Source organism: Aedes albopictus, chromosome 3 (assembly GCF_035046485.1).
Source record: "Aedes albopictus strain Foshan chromosome 3, AalbF5, whole genome shotgun sequence".
Classification (NCBI taxonomy): domain Eukaryota; kingdom Metazoa; phylum Arthropoda; class Insecta; order Diptera; family Culicidae; genus Aedes; species Aedes albopictus.
The window spans coordinates 114649574-114668050 of record NC_085138.1 but is presented as its reverse complement, the minus strand read 5'-3'; the positions used below and the strand labels follow the sequence as shown (position 1 = coordinate 114668050).

Genomic DNA, 18477 nt, shown 5'->3' with positions numbered 1-18477 from the left:
GTTTCGTTCCGTACGTAACGGTTTTGAGCTTGTATACGTTGATCTCGTCCTGAGGGTTGGCGCGCCACAAAACGCATTGGAGAGGTCTGTCGTCCGGATGCACTCATATTTACCGGAACATCTGCTCGACGTCTGAGACGAGCATTATCTGCTTGGTACGACTCCGCAAGATGATTTACCTCAAGTTATCCTGTATTACCGGTCCTATCAGTAACACATTGTTGAGCGATACGCCAGATAATGCCGCACAGGAAGCGTCGAACACCACCCTGACCTTCGTGGTAGTGCAGTCCTCTTTCAAAACAGGATGATGAGCAAACAACGCCATTGTGATGCTAAAGCTGCTCCTTCCACCTTCACCATATGTCCCATCGACTCATATTCATCCATAAAGTCGTGATGTCTTTCGTGGAGATTTGCATTTCTGTCCAATCTACGCTCGGTACCTTGAAGACGCCGGATAGCGATTTCTTTGGACTCGCCCAGCCGTGAAACAGCGTCTCCTCCCTTTGAGAGTGTGACAGTATACCTGCCTATGGTATTCCTTTGGACTGTATTTTGGGATTAGTCCTCACATCGTTTTTCCTCCGGTGGTAGTACCTTGACCGGACCAACCTCTTCACTGGACCAGAACCGGGCAACCAGAGACTCCAGATTCTCTGTTGCTGAAGCGTTACAAATGATGCGCAGATCCTGGCTTGAGTTGGATAAGCCTCCACACACCACCCATCCAAAAACCGATTCGTTGAGCGTATCGAAGAACGACTCCATACCGAGCACCATATCCACTCTACCAGACTCGAAAAAGGCGGGATCAGCCAGTTTAATCCCCGGGGGTATCGACCAACCATCCGTATTGATTGTAGCAGTTGGAAGATTCACCGATACGCTAGGTAGAACAAGGATGCTCATAGATTGCGAGAATTGAGAAACTCGCGAGCGAACCACCACCGCCTGGATTTTTTGCCTGACTTTGGTCCCTGACTGACCAATCCCACGCACCGATATGTCTACCTTTTCTCTGTGGGTCTTCATCCGTTGACTAAGCCGCTCCGTGATGAAATTGCTGAGGTGGGTTTTGTCATACCTATCCGACCGTACCGCGTATGTAGTGGTTAACTCGACCGAATCTCGCATGGTTTCCATTACGTCCGGAGTCCCACAGGGAAGTGTGCTTGGACCGCTGATTTTTAACATAGGGTATGTGTTCCATCAGTAATCTCACGCTCCCATATTCATCCTATTCGAAAACAAGCGATTACGGCACCGATTGATTCCGTTCTTTTTGTTTTCATGCGTGCTCACTCCTAACAAAAAATACAAAAATAAGAAACAAAACAAACAACGCTTCAATCCTTTGTTTTTCGTAGGATGAAAATGGGAGCCACATGCTTAATAAGGGAACCAGTACCCTATTTGTTAACGATTGGTGTTTGCTGCTTTCGTCTTTTAAACTTTCGTTTGCTGACGACCTTAAATTCTTCCGTGTGGTGTGTTCACCGCTAGACTCTGCCGACCTTCAAGAGGACATCAACACCGTGTTGGTTTGGTGTAGCGATAACGGCATGCGTGTGAATAGTCAAAAATGTAAAATCATATCGTTTACTCGCTCTTACAATCCCCATCACTATCGTTACAATATGGATGGAGAACAATTGGAACGCGTAACGTCAATCTGCGACCTTGGAGTCATCGTGGACGAAAAGCTGAACTTCAACGAACATGTGGGAACTGTAACAGCGAAAGCGTTTTCTGTGCTAGGGTTCATACACCGGCATGGTTCGGAATTCACCGACGACGTGTACGCCCTAAAAACACTTTATTGTTCGTTAGTGCGAAACATACTAGAGTATGCATCACAGGTTTGGTCTCCATACTATGTACATCATATCGCCAGCGTAGAACGTGTGCAGAAGAAATTTCTCCGTTTTGCACTGCGGCTACTACCGTGGAACGATCCAGTTAATCTTCCTCCTTATTCGGCAAGATGCAAACTGATATGGTTGGAACCACTATCGACCAGGCGAGAGAACATGCAGCGTTTATTCGTCTTCGACATAATCACGGGAGCAACCGACTGCTCTTCGCTTCTTGAGCAGATACCGTTTAATATTCCACCTCGGCGGTTCCGGTACTCTTCTCTCTTGGCTGTCCCCTATCACCGAACAAATTACGGATACAATAACCCACTTGACTCTTGCATTCGCTTGTTTAATAATGTTTGTGAAGTGTTCGATTTTAATATGTCCGAATCTGTTTTTAAAACCCGACTGAAGAGAATTGTTTAGATCCTAAGATAATTTAATTGTGTTAGTTTATAAGTTCAGTCTGTACGATTTATATCGAAGACGGTGTAATAAATAAATAAATAAATAAATAAATAAATCATGCTTCAATAGACCGTTGAAGAATTCTTAGAGAACTACATGCAAAACCTGAAACTCCAGGAAGAGTTTCTGAAAATGAAATCCCGCTGAAGTTGTGTTAAAAAGGAACAGAGAAAGATCCCGTTATAAAAAAAATAAAGATCAGTTTTGTAAAGAACCTAAAATGTTATTTCCGAGAATACGCCGATGAAGTTTTTGAAGTACAAAAAATGGATAAATATCTTTGAAAAGTTTAGAAAATGCAACAGATAGAATTCCAAATTATTTAGCTGGGGTGGCGGAGTCTTCCAAATTCATTCTATTCAAAAACATTTTTTCGCTCTACCGAACAGATGGATCGGTCTTATTATATTCAAAATTAAGCCACAGTTTTCAACAGAAATTTCGGAAATTTTTCTAGAGGAACACTTACCATTCAAATTTCAAAAAAATACAAATGCAAACAAACACTAAGAATGTTTTAAGAATCCTTCGAAATAGCTGTAGGAGTACGATGAAAGCAAATGGGAATGATATTCTTCCGAACATGTGGGACCTATTAGAGAGGCTAGTGGTGTCACTTCTAAATATAACGGCCGCCTTGAATTCATGGAGATTTCAATTAAACCCTAAGCTAACTGCCCACTCTGTCAAATATATGAAAGAAGAAACATTAGATACTGCTGTTATGTCACTTGTACATATGCCGGATTCCCCAGGTTGCCAATAATGTCTCAAATGTAATCACTATTTTTTTTTTTTTTTTGTCTCTAAGAAGCAAATCTACAACAATCCAAGAACTGTGTTCACTTTTATTGACTGTGGGATTTTATGAAATACAGATATCCGGCCTCCTACCCCGTAACGTGGGTAGATCACCTTAGAATGGTGCGTTGCGATGTAAGATCTACCAAATCGAATTTTGATCTTGATATTTACCGTATTTGTAAATATTCCAAGATCAAAGTTTGATGCACTTTTTCGTGTTTTGTAGTTTATTTTGTGTCAATGTACTGCTAATTAATATTTTATTTCAGCAGGATTCTGGTAAATTTATCGTATGATATTATAAAAATATGTAACTGTGGCGAACGTATCACTAATAATGTAGCTTATTTGACGTACGATGTTAATATTCTTTTATATTTCAGATTATCAACCGAAGAATCTAGTAATTCAACCAAATGCCATCAAGATGACGAGGATACCAGGATAATTCGGGCAGACAACTGATTCTAAGAAGTCCAACTACGGTGCGCCTGAACGTTGACCAAGCGTATCCTTTGGAGTTTACCCTTCCACTAACAACATCCAAATTCCCGTGACACCTAGGCCTGAGAGATCGTAGAGCTGTCTACATCTTTCATAGGTGTCCAAAACTAACCATCCTTTCCCTTTCCTCGGCAGTCGCAAGGACGTGGCCAGGACAGTTCTCGACTATTGGAGGATTGCGTCAATCTTGTCAGTCAGAGATTAGTCCCAAATCTTTGTGCTTTGGTTCGGACGGGAAGGAGGCAACACTCATAACAGCGGTCTTGGACTGTACCACCTATGAATTTATGCGACTCGCATAATGCTAATGCTAATGCTACAGATATCCGGCCTCCTAAGAGTCAAGGCAGGATAAACAAAGTGTGATATAGTTACATGAAGCTCAAAGTTATCAAGATGAATGCTGATTTTTGGAAGTTTTATTTTTTTCTTTGGTGTTGTGCGCAATGGGTGTTTACCTATAAATAAAATCACTAAAGAGTGGATATTGTTTTCTTAGAACGGATGAAAAAATAAACTATAATGCATTTTTATGCGGCATATTTACTTCCCGTAACGTGCGTAGATCACCTTGGAATAGTACGATACGGGTCAGATCTTCCACATCAAATTTTTATCTTGCTCTTTTCCTAACATATGTAGCCAGGCTCCTATATGAATCAGGATCAGGATTTGATGCAGTTTATTTTCTGTATTGCTGTTTGTGTGTATAGTGTGAACTGATAATGAATATTTTGTTCACGCAGATAATGAGCATTCAGTTCACGCAGTCCCACAGCGATCAAGATGGAAAAACAAACCAGATGCATTATTCAGGCAACTGTCTCAACATAACCAAATCATATTTTGTGAGCCTGAACGTTTACCAAACATATCTACCAACGAGTTCCCGTGACTTATACGCCTGAGAGATCGTAGAGATGTCTACATCTTTCATAGGTGTCATCCTTTCCCATCGCTCAGTAGTCGCAAGGACGTGGCCAGGACAATTCTCCACCATTGAAGGATTGCGTCAGTCTTGTCTGAGAGTCAGAGATTAGTCCCAAATCTTTGTGCTTTGGTTCGGACGGTAAGAAGGCAACCATTTAGCGATCTAGGACTGTGCCACCTAGGAATTTGTGCGACTCGCTTAATGCTAATGCTAATACTGTATCGGCATATTTACTACAGAACAACCTCCAGGTTAAGCTTTGACCTATGTCCACCTAGTTGACCCATTATCGCCCGCAACAATGGTACGCAAAACCGGTTGTGGGTAATACTCCAGCATTACACAACAACTACATGCTCCTTCTCTCCACCGTCATCATGTTCCTGTTCGTAATTTTTAAAGTGAGGCTCATTGACAGCTGCAGCTGATTTAATCTCAACGGTGATCGAAACCGATACGCGCGCAACAAATAACATAGCATTATCTTCATCGACATCATAGCGTACTTGTAGCCGATGCAGTTACGAGGTCCGCCACTGAATGGCAAAAACGAGTATGGATGCCGCTCCGCAACTCGGTCGGGAAGAAAATGATTGGGATCAAATTGGTCTGCGTGGGGGCCCCAGTATTTGGGGTTTCGGTGTAGGTTGAAAGCTCCCAGAATAAGGTTGGCACCCTCCGGAATGGTGGTTTTTGCTGAAATTATATGATGGATTACAAACGATTAGGACCACTCGAAGTAGTATACAATACATACATATGCGGGTCGGTGCAGTGCATTTTCGACCGAAAACTGCTGCGATAGGAAGCAATCTCATAGATTCTTTTATCACCATTTCCATGTAGCTCAGCTTAGAAAGGTGCTCGTTGTCAACCGTAATCGATGGGTCAGTGCTCCCCAAAACGTTCACAATTTCATCGTACACTTTTTCCTGTATATCCTGGTGCATAGCAAGCAATAGTATCACGTGGGTTAGGGTCAACGCCGAGGTCTCGTTTCCTCCTATGATTATGGTACTAAGTTCATGAAGGACATCAGTGTCGTCGAATACTTGAGCTTCTTCGGATAGTTTTTGAACTTGATCGATGAAAATCAGTGGCTTATTCAGGCTTGCATTTTCGTTGATTTCAGAAGTTTTCAAATCTTTTCGCAATGTTTGTCGTTCCGACAAAATTTTGTTCAATATTTTGTAGAATTTGTCAAAGTATTTCTTCTCTTCTTGGTAATATTTGGTTTTTTGATAAATCCATTCCGGGTGCAACCAAACGCTGTAAATACGATGATTGATCAGCTCACAACCACTAAAACAGTAAAGCACAGCGGTTATTAACAGTTAAACCATTTTTAAAACACTCTTACTTTTGGACAATATTTATGAACTCTGTTCCATCGCTGTTTTGAAAAATCATTTTTGTTCCAAAAAACGTCCGTTACAAATATGCACATTAGTAGACAAACAAAACTTATCATAATAAGCATTCAATCACCCACCACAAATCATATCCAAGGTACATTTCGACACGTCTGCGTACGGATCGTATTCTGCTAGTTCTGTATTCCTCCCAACGCATTCCACCAATACTCTACACTTTTCGTTAAAAATTGGCATAAAACTGGACAAAATCGACGGACTGAAACACGGCGCCAGTAATTTCCGGTGATCCTTCCAAACACTAACTGGCGAGGTAAGCAGTCCTCTTAGGCTTCTTATAAATCGATAAACGTCAGCCTTCTCCAAGCAATTTGATGAGTTCAACACCACTTGCAAGTCCTCTGGATTGTCGATGAAAACAAACAGTTCAGGACCGAGCCACCCTCGACACGGCGACGAATACGTTTTGGTGATACTGTTTAGAAAGGCGAACAGCTGCGCTTTGGACTTTCCAATAAGCAGATGACTGCATCCGATGAGCGGATAGTTAACGGGTCCCGGCAGCTCGGAAGATATCTGATTGAAACGGCGTAGCCTCCATCGTTGCACCAGATACACAATAACCGGGAGTAGCAGTAGAACGATCACAGTTTGCACCATTTTGCTAGGGGTATGATTGGTAACTGAGTCGGTGGGACGCTATCAAGGTTCTATTTAAATAAATTGCAATGCACCCAGTTATTAACGGCCAGCATGGGCTGAGATATGTGGCTGTACTTTCACTCGTCGTTGATTCTTAAGAAATAGTTATTCGGATTTTAATAGATTATTGATAGAATTTGTTCAGTTGACAATATAGGGTGACTGTACCAATTATGGCACTACCTAAGGAAAACTATTTGTACAAAAACAACAAGAAGACCAACGAATGCCACCAATATGTTAAAAGATAGTTTAGTGTCCATACTTTGCAGGAAAAATATAAAAACGGAGCCAAAACTACTTTTAGTATTTATTACAGCGTGTGCCAATGATAGGAACCCTGTACCAGTTATGGCTACATTTTTTAACTTCGGTTCCTTTTCGCACTATTTGCATGCATTTTTTATGGGATTAGCCATATTTGGTACACTATGGCGAAAAAGGGTGCAAGGAAGCCGCAATTTTAAGGAAAATGATTTATTTCTACCATAATTTGAGCAAAATGTGTACTTTAAATGAGTGCAACCATCTTTTGTGAACGTGATCTGTTGTTCACATTTTTTTTTATTGTTGATATATATCGTTAAAGGGTGAAAATCAACTATGGCGAAGAATTGGTACTATAGCCATAATTGGTACACTTACAAATAATATGAGTATTGAAAATACTTCTTGAATTGGTTGAAAAGTTTATAAAAAAAAGTATTTTTTTCCAAAACTTCAAGCTTCTATTTACCAGTATCGACCATAAGGATGTACTTGTTTTTGATAACCGAATACTGCAAAAGGTGAAAAGGTTGGGGAAACATCCTAGATCACTTCGAAAATGCTTTGAATTGTAACAATGAAGAAGTACTCAGCTGGCTCTCTACTATACGCTCGCAGTGAATTGTAAGCTTTTATTTGATATAGGGTCTTGTACCATTTGGGCAGGTGTACCTATTTTGGGCACTTGCCGTTATAACTAAGTCAATTTCAAACCAATTGATTTGAGCTTTTGTATAGAGTTAGATACTGTACGTGCCTAACTCTATACAAAAATTAAAATCAATCCGTTTGAAATTGACTTAGTTATGGCAGCAAGTGCCCAAAATAGGTACACCTGCCCAAATGGTACAAGACCCTATTGGAAGCTCTCATGTTTTCTTCAATTGTAATTTAAAAAAAGTTTTCTCGGAGAAGCCAAAACTGGTACAAGCACCCTACCAGGTTCATTCGTTGCCGGTTGTATGTCAGCAGTTGAACAATGCATTGTTTGTTAAGAGCATTTCATAGCATAACGCTAATTTACACTACGTGGCCAATAGGGATTTTTTCTATTATCGTACAAATTGGGCCGAAGGGTCTCAGATTTTTATAAAACTTTTTCTACAGGCAGGGCTCATCGATATATGAACAAAAAAAATTTAAGAAAAATTCAGGGTCGCCTATTTTTCCGGAAAACTCGGGTGGATTTTTTTTTTGTTTTCCCCTAACACTATTATCAATTTAGTTGAAAATCGGAGTTTTCGACTAGCGAAGTTGGATTTTTCTCCAAATCCATGCGTCGGACCTAACTTCGGAAGTGGTGCGCTGTATAGTAAACCTGGTCCGCTATACAGCGCACCACTTCCGAAGTTAGGTCCGACGCACGGATTTGGAGAAAAATCCAACTTCGCTAGTCGAAAATTCCAGGTTTCAACTGCATGGAGAATAGTTATTTTGAAAAATCATAACTAAAGAAAGAAGCATTGTAAAAACAAAGTTTATTTTAGAAAAGGAAAGCAAATTTTCTCAGAAATCCATATAAAAATTTTTCCACAAAATTTTCCACAGTTGAGAATATTCGTAAAGAAAAGCCGAAAGACTATGCCCAAAAAAGTTTTCCACAAAAATTTCCACCGTTAAGAAAATTCAAAAAGAAAAGCCGGAAAAAACTATGCCCGAACTCGCGGAAAATTTTCAAAAAATATTTTTGAGAAGGTGGTTTTATAAGCTCTGATCGCTGAAATTTTTTTTTTCTTTCCTGAGTTATGGTCAATTTTGTGAAAAGTGACCATGTACCCATATATTATATGGTCATTTTCCACAAAATTGACCATAACTCAAGTCGAGTCAAGTACAAGACACTGAAGACGACCTTACAGTTGAGGTCGAAATACGTATCTGTCAAAAGATGCAAATTCTTAGTGGAATTCAAAGGAACAGTACTTAACGCGATTTTCTTTTTATTTAATTATTTGTGGTACAGTTATTATTCCACGAACCAACTTCTTATGATACGCATGATACTGTGAATTGTATTTTTCTATGCGGGAGGGATATTAACATAAGGCTGAATTACAAAAGGCTGAATTCATAAAAGGCTGAACACGAAAGGCTGAAACTATTGAATCGTAAAATAAGGCTGAAATCACACAAGGCTGAAAACAAAAAAAAGGCTGAAAGTACATAAACGCATGAAATCACCTCCATCTATCTATAACGCCTAAACTAGAACAATGCCCACTTCTCAGATTAGTATTCTATGACCACTTCCACAGTTATTAATTGAGCGCTTACTTTGTCAATGACTATTTTGCATTCTATGTGGCGGGCAAAAAGACACTATATGCCCAACAAAGCCGGGAAAGTTTCCTGGACTGACCCGGAATGGAACCGGTCACCCTTAGCGAGGTCTTTCTGGATTCCCACGCACTTACCACTCTGGCTGTTTGGGTGACACAATTACACAAAATTTGACTGGTGTTACTCTAAACGGTAGTTTCTTATTCTTTAAACAAGGGCTTTTCTTCCGAGTTTAGCTATTGTAGTGATTGTTGACATTATAGTTGTCACAATAATATCATCAAAGATTTTCTTTACTTTTAAAAGCAGTCTATTTTTTTAGAAATATTGCCATACTCATATGGCTGATTAATAAAGCATACCATGGACTTGATATGATTAGGAACGACTGTTCTTGAATTGATGGTGTCAAATAATCATTTCAGCCTTTTGATATTTTCATTTTTTTTTTTTTTTTTAGTTTTTAATTTTGTGTATTTTAACTTGGATGCTAATTCTACACTCATTGATATTTTCAGCCTTTTGATATTTTCAGCCTTTTGAGTTTCAGCCTTTTGTTATTCAGCTTATTGTTCTTCCATCTGAGATAAAGCCTGCTTCTCAGCTTTGGTATATCGTGTAACAGGCACGAAGATACCCAATACCAAAGAAAGTCAAGGAAATTTCCATAATGGAAAGCTCATGGCACGAACGCGAATCGAACGTGTAACCCTCAGCATAGGCCTTAGTTTTGAAAATGAACTTAGTGAAGAAGCTGTTTTGAAAATGAACTTAGTGAAGTACCAACGAATACAAAAAAATACTGATAATTATTATATCGTTAATTTTTCCTTCTTTAAACAAGATCATCTCGAGTCATGTTGCTTTGGAGATTGATGTCATTACAATTACTAACAATATCGTCAGAGATTTTCCCTTCTTTGAAATATATTACATTCTTTTGAGAAATACTGTCTTAGGACTTAGTTTGGCCAACTATGAAGTGTTGGACGGTTGGAGTAGGACGGGCAAACGTCAAGCTCAAGCAAAATTATTACGAGTGCAACGGCTTTGTAAACGACCAATCAGCAAATTTTCAAAAAGACCGTTAAAGCAGTGTATGTATGTAATTATTCTCAATTAGAGTGATACATCTGTATGTTTGAGTTGTTAGTGTTGAGGTTAGGCTTTTGGCTGTTGCCGTATGAAAACTAGTCGAATCACTATTTCAGCCTTTTGATGCATTCAGCCTTTTGTAATTTCAGCCTTTCGTAATTCAGCCATTTGTATGTAACCCCCAAAAACTTCTTATAAATGCCGCTATATTGTATTGTGAGCCGTCATCTTGGGTTTTAGACCACCATGTGTGTCCGGATCACTGAAATGGCCATAACATCGGAACGCCTCGATCATTTTCAATAGCAAACAATGCGGTGAAATTCCGATTCAATTTTAGAATCCGTAAAATCGGCCAATGAATAGTGCCTTAAAAGGGAGTGATTTTTTGTACACAGAAAAACATACACACATGCACACACACACACACATGTACACACACATACATACATCCAGACACTTGCTGAAATCGTCTAACTGAGTTGATTGGTATATGTGACTTGACCCTCCGAGCCTTCTATCGAAATTCATTTTTTAAATGAACAGATAACCAGTATACTTGGTGTACGAGAAAGGCAAAAAGCAGTATAGTAAAATAAAAATGTGTAACACTTCAGTGTGGTCGATAGTTTGGCGTACACTGGTTTATACAGAGCCTTATTACACAAGACACTCACTTTGAACTGTTGAATATTAATTGGCAAAGTATATCTGAATGAGTAACTCACGGAGTAACCAGTCACCTTTTTTGCTCTTACTAATCATTAGCGGCCCACTGATTATAGTCCACTGTTGAATAAGAAACCAGACAATATAGGGCTGCACCAAATACTGATCATAGAGTATTGGTTAGATACTTTATCTTCTTGGCGTTACATTTCAACACAGGTTTATTCAGATTCTTAGCTTAGTATTCTCCATGAACACTTCCACAGTTGTTGTGTGCACATTAGCGTATGTGTGCCATGCACGTCATACATTTTTTCACTAGTAATTCAAGTGTTGCTATTATAATGGAATTACACCAAGGAATCATCACAGTGGTAATAGAATAGATTTCTCCCAATGGCTACGACTCCGTCCGCTTTACAAATAAGCTGTTATGGATTGGATTTCGCAGTTATTGAACTCATAGAATCAGCACAAACTTTCTTTATCTGCGCCATTTGGTTGACCTTAGCTTCGTCAACCAACGCTCTTTGGTTTCCAAGATATTTGATATCTTCGACCTTCCCTGCTACTTGTCCAGCTTCTGAAACATTCAACAATTTAGTCTCATAGGCATCGCGTCTAGGTCTGAATACCGCTGCCATGCCTTTAGTTCTTGTCCGCTTTATCACGGCAGTTGTATCTTTATGCTTTTTAATCTCGTCTACCTTCTTCTGCTTTCCTACGCCCTCACCTAAGATCAGAAAAAAAAAACTTAAATATAGAGAGGGATCATACAATGTTAAACTGCAAATACAAAAAAGACATCGACTATTATACTATATTATACTATTTATTTCTTTCCTCTACACTAATCCAACAACCGTTCGCTATTTTAAGTAGTATACAATAGTGAAGCGTAATTTGGTCCATCGTGAGTGACGTCTTCAGGCGATACTTCCTCAGTATGTGAACAATCATGATTTTCATAGAAACCCACGCGTACCGTATACCGATGCAATTCCGAATTCCACCACTGAACGGTAAATACGCATAAGGATGAATCTTTTCGATGTTCTCCGGCAAAAAACGGTCCGGGTCGAATTCATCCGCATTTTGACCCCATATGCTGCGATCCTTATGAACCATATAGATGGCACAGCCGACTTGAGTGCCTGCTGGAATCATGTGTTCATCTGAAACAGAAATATGTTAATGCAACCATAAGCAGCGGTTACTCAGCTTCTCATACCGTCCAGTTTGATGTCTGCTTCAGCAATTCGTCCAATGAGTGGGCCCACTGGAAACAGCCTCATCGTTTCCTTGCATACCAATTCCGTATAGGTGAGTTTTGCCGTATCCTCCATGGATACAGACTGGTCAATGTCCGGACAAGCTTCCATCACTTCTTGATAAACTCGTTCCTGAACGTCCGGATGCATAGCCAACATCAACAGCAGGTTGCTCATGGTAGTGGCGGTTGTATCGTTGCCGGCAAAAATGATTGTGTCTAAATGTTCTGGAATGTCATCCTTGGAAAGTTGCTGCTTGTTCTCCACGGCAAGTTCGAGAAGTTTATCTAAGAATATTTGTGGCTTTTTACCGTCTGTTTCTTCAGCCTTAACTGATGGTAATCCAATCGCTCCCGAGAGTATTTCATCAGCGTTCTTAGCACGCATAATTCTATTAGTTAACAATCGTACATAGCTTAACAGTTCCTGTTCTCTTTTGTACTCTTTTGTCAGTCGGTAGATCCTTTCACTGTAATTTATGGCGCAAAAAATCCGTTTTAATACCAAGTCTATGAACTCCTCCTGCACCTCAAGATATTTGTCTCCCTCAGGAGCTTCTTGCAAACCAAAGTTGAGTCCAAAAGCCGTTGCTGAAATATAACCAATTAGTGAAAATATTCTATATATTTATATTCACTACGTACAATAAATTGTATCCAGAGCAGCTTTGCCCATTTCTCGACCAAAATCACGTTCTCCTCGTCCGACATGAGCGCCCATCATCTTGGTGAGAATGGCACTCTTTTCATTGAATATCGACACGAAACTGTTCAGGATACCCGGTCCAAAGGAATGGTTCAGCACCTTTCGTTGACCTTTCCAGATGTGAGCTGAAACCATAAAACTGATTTAGAACGTTTCTTGAATCCTCAAAAAGCAAAGAAAAAAAAATGGAGAATACATTACCTGGCGAAGAGAAAATTCCCCGGCTGACCCGGAAGAAATCGTACCAAAATGGCCGGCTTATGCAATGTGGTGAAGCTAGGACCGCTTGAAGGTGATCGGGTCGATAAATTATAACTAAGTCGATGGGTCCCAGTTGGATGCCCAATGGTGAGGGGTAGGTGTTACCAATCTTGATGAGAAAATGAAAAAGTTTCTCTGCAATGGAAAAAAAAATATTTGAACTGTTTGTTTGTTTGTTTACCACATGAAAAAAACCTAAGCACGCCACCAGATTATAGAACATATTGCTTAGCGTAGTTTTATCCAGGCTTGACAGAAACTCCCTCGCGAGAAAATGAGGAAGCGATTTCGGCGATTTTCTGAGGAGTGAAAATAAAACTCAGAAATCACAACGCAAATCCTCAACAGCAGCGAGCGCGAGCTTGCCGCGCAGCGAGGAGTTCGTCCAACACTCATAATTGTGTTTCTCACGTCCACTCACACTCAAAAAGCTCTCGCGAGTTCCACTCCCATACAAAGAAAGACTCTCGAGGCGAAAATCGCACTTTTCGAGGAGGATTATCAAGCCTGGTTTTATCCAGCTTTTGGTTCGCTAGTGTGTGTATACTTTATAGCCTTTCTGTGTATCACGTTTCATATATATGTATCATAAAATGTAAATTTTCTGGCGATTCGTCCCGAAAGAGCCAGAGTTAGAGCCTGCCCAAACGGAAAGCCCTTCCAGCAATAAGGATTCTATAATCGAAATTGCAATTTAATTAGCCACACATAAGGCAGCGTCAATTTATTACGTAACGCTAAAATCGACATTTTTTTTACCCAAGCAAAGTTGTGGTCCCTGTTTCGCTCGCTCTACAATTTGTTCTTTGACACCTAAGTTCTAGATCTTGTTGTTTTCTTGCAACAAATTTACAACCGCAAATGTCGCAGGTACCCTAGTTTTTTCACACTGTGCCACTCGAGTTGTCGCGCTGCTGTTGGATTATTTGCCATGGTATTCGCGGTTCCCGTGATCTTGAGAGTCTCATGATGATTTCTGTAGTGCAATGGTGATTTCTAGTTCGTGTTGAGTATCCCTGGTGGTTAACCATTCGTCCTGATTTAGCAAGGCATATGTAAAGTCTTCCAAAACTTTGCTAGATTTTTTTAGGAGTTCTCCTAGAAACTTTCTCAGGAGTTTGCCAAAAATTCTTCCAGCAATATTACTAGGAATTTATGCCAGAGTTCTTCCAGAACCTTCTGCAAGAGTTTCTCTATTTTTAGAGTTCCTTTTTTTTTGTTTTGTCAGAAGATACCTTGATACCTAATTCTACACTCTTTATTCAGAATTCGTATATGAATTCTTTTTGGAGTTCCTCCGCGATTTTTTTTTAGTTCTCTAAGGACTGCTCCAAAAACTCCTCCTAGAAACCCAAACTACCAAATTGGAATACCAATGATTTTCCCAAGGCCTCATAAATGCATTTCTGCAGAAGTTTCTTCAAGAATTTTCCAAAATTTGATGTTTCTGTATGAATTTTTTCACAGATTCTTTCAGATATTTGCCCAACCAACTTTTTTTTTAAATTCCTTCATAATATTTTCCGATGTTTTCTCCAACGATTTATTTCAGTATTTCTTCGATAATTTACTATCCAAGGGCTGCCCAACAAATTGCTCGAGGATTTCATCTGCAATATCTCCAATTCGTGCAAGAATTTTGCTGGAATTACCTCAAGTGTCCCTCTAAACATTTTCGATGAACTCCTCCAGGAATTTTCTCCGAGAATGCTTCAAACATCATCCAGGTTATTCTCCATGAACCCTCCCAAGGAATCCTTTTGGAATGCTTCCCAAGACTTCTCCAGGAAATCTTCCAAGGATTTCCATGAAACTCTCGCATTTTTTTTTCGTGAGTTCTTTGAAGAAATCATCCGGGAATTCTTCCAGGCTTCTTATAGAAAATCTTCGAAGTCTCCTTCAGAAACTCCTCAAGGAAACCTTAAAACACTTCTTCACGAATTCTTCCAATGATTTCTCCGGAACTTCTTTAAAAGGTTTATCCGAGTATTTTCAGGGATACCTCCAAACAATCTTCCAATGAATTCTCCAGAAAGACTTAAAAAAATCTTTTAAGAATTCCTACAAGTATTATTACTGGGATCCATCCAGAGTTTTTTACCACTTTCTCCAGGAATTCAAATTCTTTCAAGATGAAAGTGAAAGCTCTTCAGGAATTCTTCCTGAAAGTACCCAAAAATATACTCCTTAATTTCTTCATATGGGAATTCTAGCTGTTTTCCTTTTGAATTTATTCCAAGAATTCCTCAGTGAATTTCTCCAACAACTTTACTAAGGATTACTACGAATTTCCTCGAAAATTTCTCCAGGAATAGCTCCAATTGTTTCTTTTTATGCTTTCTCCCAGTGTTTCTTCAAGAGTTCTCCAATGGATTGCACCAAGAATGCCTCCAGGGGATCTTCCACAAGTTTCCTCTAAGATTACAAAAATAATTACCCTGAAACCTCCATTTAAGTCGATGCATGGCTGATCGAAAATAAATTTTACCGTACAAGCAATGACAAAACTAAAGACTTTTTGTGGAAATCTTTGTCCAGTTCATTTTTATTAAATTTCTTACGATGCTTCGTTCTTGAGTTATGATTTTTCAAAAAAAAAAGTAGTGTCAGGGAAAACAACAAATTTCCACCTAAGTTTTCCGGGAAAACAGGCGACCCCACATTTTTCTCAATTTTTTTAAACATTTATCCATGAGCCCTGCCTGTGGAAAAAGTTTCGTGAAAATCTGGGACCCTTCGGCCCAATCCCGTACGGTAATAAAAAAAAAAACCCTTTTATATTTTTTAACACTTTGCATGACATAGAAGATTTGTCAAAAATATAAAGCTGTAGTGTTTAGTCATTGCTTGCACGGTAAAAATTGTTTCCGATCAGTCATGCATCGACTTAAATGGAGGTTTCAATGTATATGAATACGTCCACGTATATAACCTGAAAACTCTCCACTAATTCTTGCAAAGGATTTCTTCAAAAATCCCTAGAGAAATACTTTCCAAGAATCATCCATAAGTTCACCCAAGAACACTTCTAGAAATTCTTACAAAAAAATTCTCTTGTGACCGAAAATTTCTGGAGAAATCATAAGGAAAATTTGAAAAAATATATAAAAGAAATCCCAGAGATGATCCTCGTAAGAGTTTCTGAAAAAATCTTTAAAGAATTCCTGAGGAAATCCTTGGTAGAATTCTTGCAAGTATTAAAAAAGTTTTCAAAGAAAGCCTTGGAAAATTACATGATTAATTAAACGAGATATTTCTGGAGAAATCGGTCTATTATTTTGGATGAATTCTTGGCTGAATTACTAGGCGAGCTCATAATCGATTTCATGGAAGAGTTTTTTGAAGTACGGCTACAGAAATTCTTTGTAGTTCTTCGAACAAAATCGAGGACGAAGGCTTAAAAGATTTCCTGGAGAAGACTTTGGAAGGATTCTTGAAGAAATTCTTGCTAGAATTTACAGAATAATCTTTAAATGAATTGCTGAATCAATCCTTGAAATAACTACTGATTTGATCGACAAAATTTCTTGAGAAACCCATAGAAGAGTTTTTAGAAGAATTGCAAGAAATTCTTAGAAAACCCTGGAAATATTCGAATGTGTTCCTGGAAGTATTTCTGGTCAAAGTCTTAAAAGAATTATTGAACTAGGCAACAGTAAAATTATACAATTCATTAATTAAATAATTGCTAATTGTTAAAGTAGACAACAGAGCAGTAAATTAGTACTAGTAATTGTATTATCAACCAATATTCCGATTATGTTTATAGTTTGCCATAATATGTATCACTCATACTTCTGCAGTACAGTAAACACTTTTATAAAACGATATACCCATGTTTCACAGTAATTTTGTTTTAATTTTTAGTATTTGGCTATCGAAAAATTGACCTTTCCTAACATTTTGCCACATTTCTTTGAAATTCAACTATTTTAACTCAATTTAGTTATTATTATCATCTATTAATATAATGTGCCAACCGAGCCGGGCCCGTGGTGCAATTGATCACACGTTTACTTCATAAGCAGATAATCATGGGTCATGGGTCAGCCCCGGTAATTTCGTCAGTTGCTTTTTCCCCCCTGAGAGCAGCTGACACTGTGACCCTCTTCTGAGGCCATTGTTCAAATGGGCCCGAATACTCCCAAGTAACCAAAAGTTCAGATAAAAGGGTACTTTATAAGCTAAGCAGCTTGTTCGGGGTTGCTCATTAGCCTTCTGAGCAGCTTTATTTTTAAGTAATTTTGGAACTTAAAAATTCACATAAGCACGCTGCATAGCCTTCTAAGCAGCTTCTGACAGAACTTTGACAAAACTGATGCAGAAACAAAAATGTGTTTTGCAGAATCACAACCCTGTTGGTGAGTTTGTGATTCACGTCTGGAAATTGCTTCTGATAATTATATTTTCACACAAGTCGCTGTTATTTGGATTTGAACTGGATCCTCCTGCGTGATAGCCTACCGACTTACCGCTGCGCTGCTGAAGGCACTTGACAAAGTCAAGCTAACTTCACTACTGTACAAATGTGCAAAACTAGCTGCCGACAGAAAATAGATTCAAGTCAGACTTTACCTGGTGTCCACTCAATCGCAGCTATTAGTAGGGTCAAGTGGGGTAAAATGCCATTTTTTAAACTTTCATCGTTTTCAATGATAATTAGCCTCATTTGTTAGGCTTTCAAAGTGGTAACAGCAACTAGACAATATTTGCTCGATACTTCAGCAAAACTATTCACTAAACTATTGCATTTTCATCGATTTTTAGCGATTTTAAAAACTGATTCGTAAAACGGAAATGGTGAAAAAAGACCACCTGCCATGGGGTAAGATGCCACTTAATGAAAACATTCAAAAATTACGTCCAACATTTGTTGGGCATTTCCGACTCCCTTTCTCCCTTCTGTTCTGCTTTTTTCGTATACTCAATAAAGGGAGTGGTACCCCCCTCCCCGTAAAACGATGATCGTAATATTTGAATGACCCCTAACATGGAAAGCGTAGACTTCAACAACCATGCGTCTCCATGTGCGCCTCAATCTCGTTGAAAACACTTGGCTGGTAATAAAATCACCAGAAAACCTTAATTGCAAGCACGAAAAACCGGAAGTTGCCCATTTTCATTGGGAAATCAAAAGATTTTTCGAGGGTTTGGTGGCCTAGCTTCTAGAAGAATGTTCGTTGCAAACATATCTTGAGAGCATTCAGCTATAGTAATGATCAAGTCCCATTCAGGAATGATTTTATGAGTTGGGCCATTTTACCCCATCTTGGCATTTTGGGCTT

The 18477-nt window shown here is 39.0% G+C and overlaps 3 protein-coding genes across 4 annotated transcripts in view; all 3 read right to left on the bottom strand.

Moving 5' to 3' along the window:
* Positions 1 to 564: 564 nt before the first annotated feature.
* LOC134290332 (uncharacterized) lies at positions 565 to 1146 on the bottom strand. Its single transcript, XM_062857447.1, has one exon. The coding sequence runs from the start codon at positions 1144 to 1146 to the stop codon at positions 565 to 567; it is 582 nt and encodes a 193-aa protein (XP_062713431.1).
* A 2886-nt stretch (positions 1147 to 4032) lies between these two features.
* On the bottom strand, positions 4033 to 6747 carry LOC115267638 (cytochrome P450 4c21-like). The gene is made up of 4 exons (XM_019706488.3): positions 6062 to 6747; positions 5930 to 5999; positions 5327 to 5871; positions 4033 to 5265 (listed from the first exon to the last, which is right to left on the bottom strand). Exons 1-4 carry the CDS (start codon positions 6600 to 6602, stop codon positions 4919 to 4921), a joined length of 1503 nt encoding a protein of 500 aa, XP_019562033.3. The 5' UTR covers positions 6603 to 6747; the 3' UTR covers positions 4033 to 4918.
* A 5035-nt stretch (positions 6748 to 11782) lies between these two features.
* LOC109413823 (cytochrome P450 4C1) overlaps positions 11783 to 18477 on the bottom strand; it is a 53509-nt gene continuing 46814 nt past the window's right edge. Inside the window, exons 2-5 of one of the 2 annotated variants that reach the window (XM_062860939.1) lie at positions 13133 to 13327; positions 12871 to 13056; positions 12187 to 12816; positions 11783 to 12130 (exon numbers count right to left, since the gene is read on the bottom strand). In XM_062860939.1, coding sequence (XP_062716923.1) covers positions 11784 to 12130; positions 12187 to 12816; positions 12871 to 13056; positions 13133 to 13327 — 1358 coding nt within the window. In that variant the 3' untranslated portion in view covers position 11783. The remainder of the gene's footprint in view (positions 12131 to 12186; positions 12817 to 12870; positions 13057 to 13132; positions 13328 to 18477) is intronic. The other variant, XM_062860940.1, reaches the window with a different exon arrangement.

Coding starts and splice junctions, on each gene's coding strand:
- LOC115267638 (XM_019706488.3), bottom strand. CDS start 6,602: ATGGTGCAAACTGTGATCGTTCTACTGCTACTCCCGGTTATTGTGTAT. Junction 6,000..6,061: donor TACCTTGGATATGATTTGTG/GTGGGTGATTGA, acceptor CATATTTGTAAC/GGACGTTTTTTGGAACAAAA. Junction 5,266..5,326: donor CACTGCACCGACCCGCATAT/GTATGTATTGTA, acceptor ATATAATTTCAG/CAAAAACCACCATTCCGGAG.
- LOC134290332 (XM_062857447.1), bottom strand. CDS start 1,146: ATGGAAACCATGCGAGATTCGGTCGAGTTAACCACTACATACGCGGTA.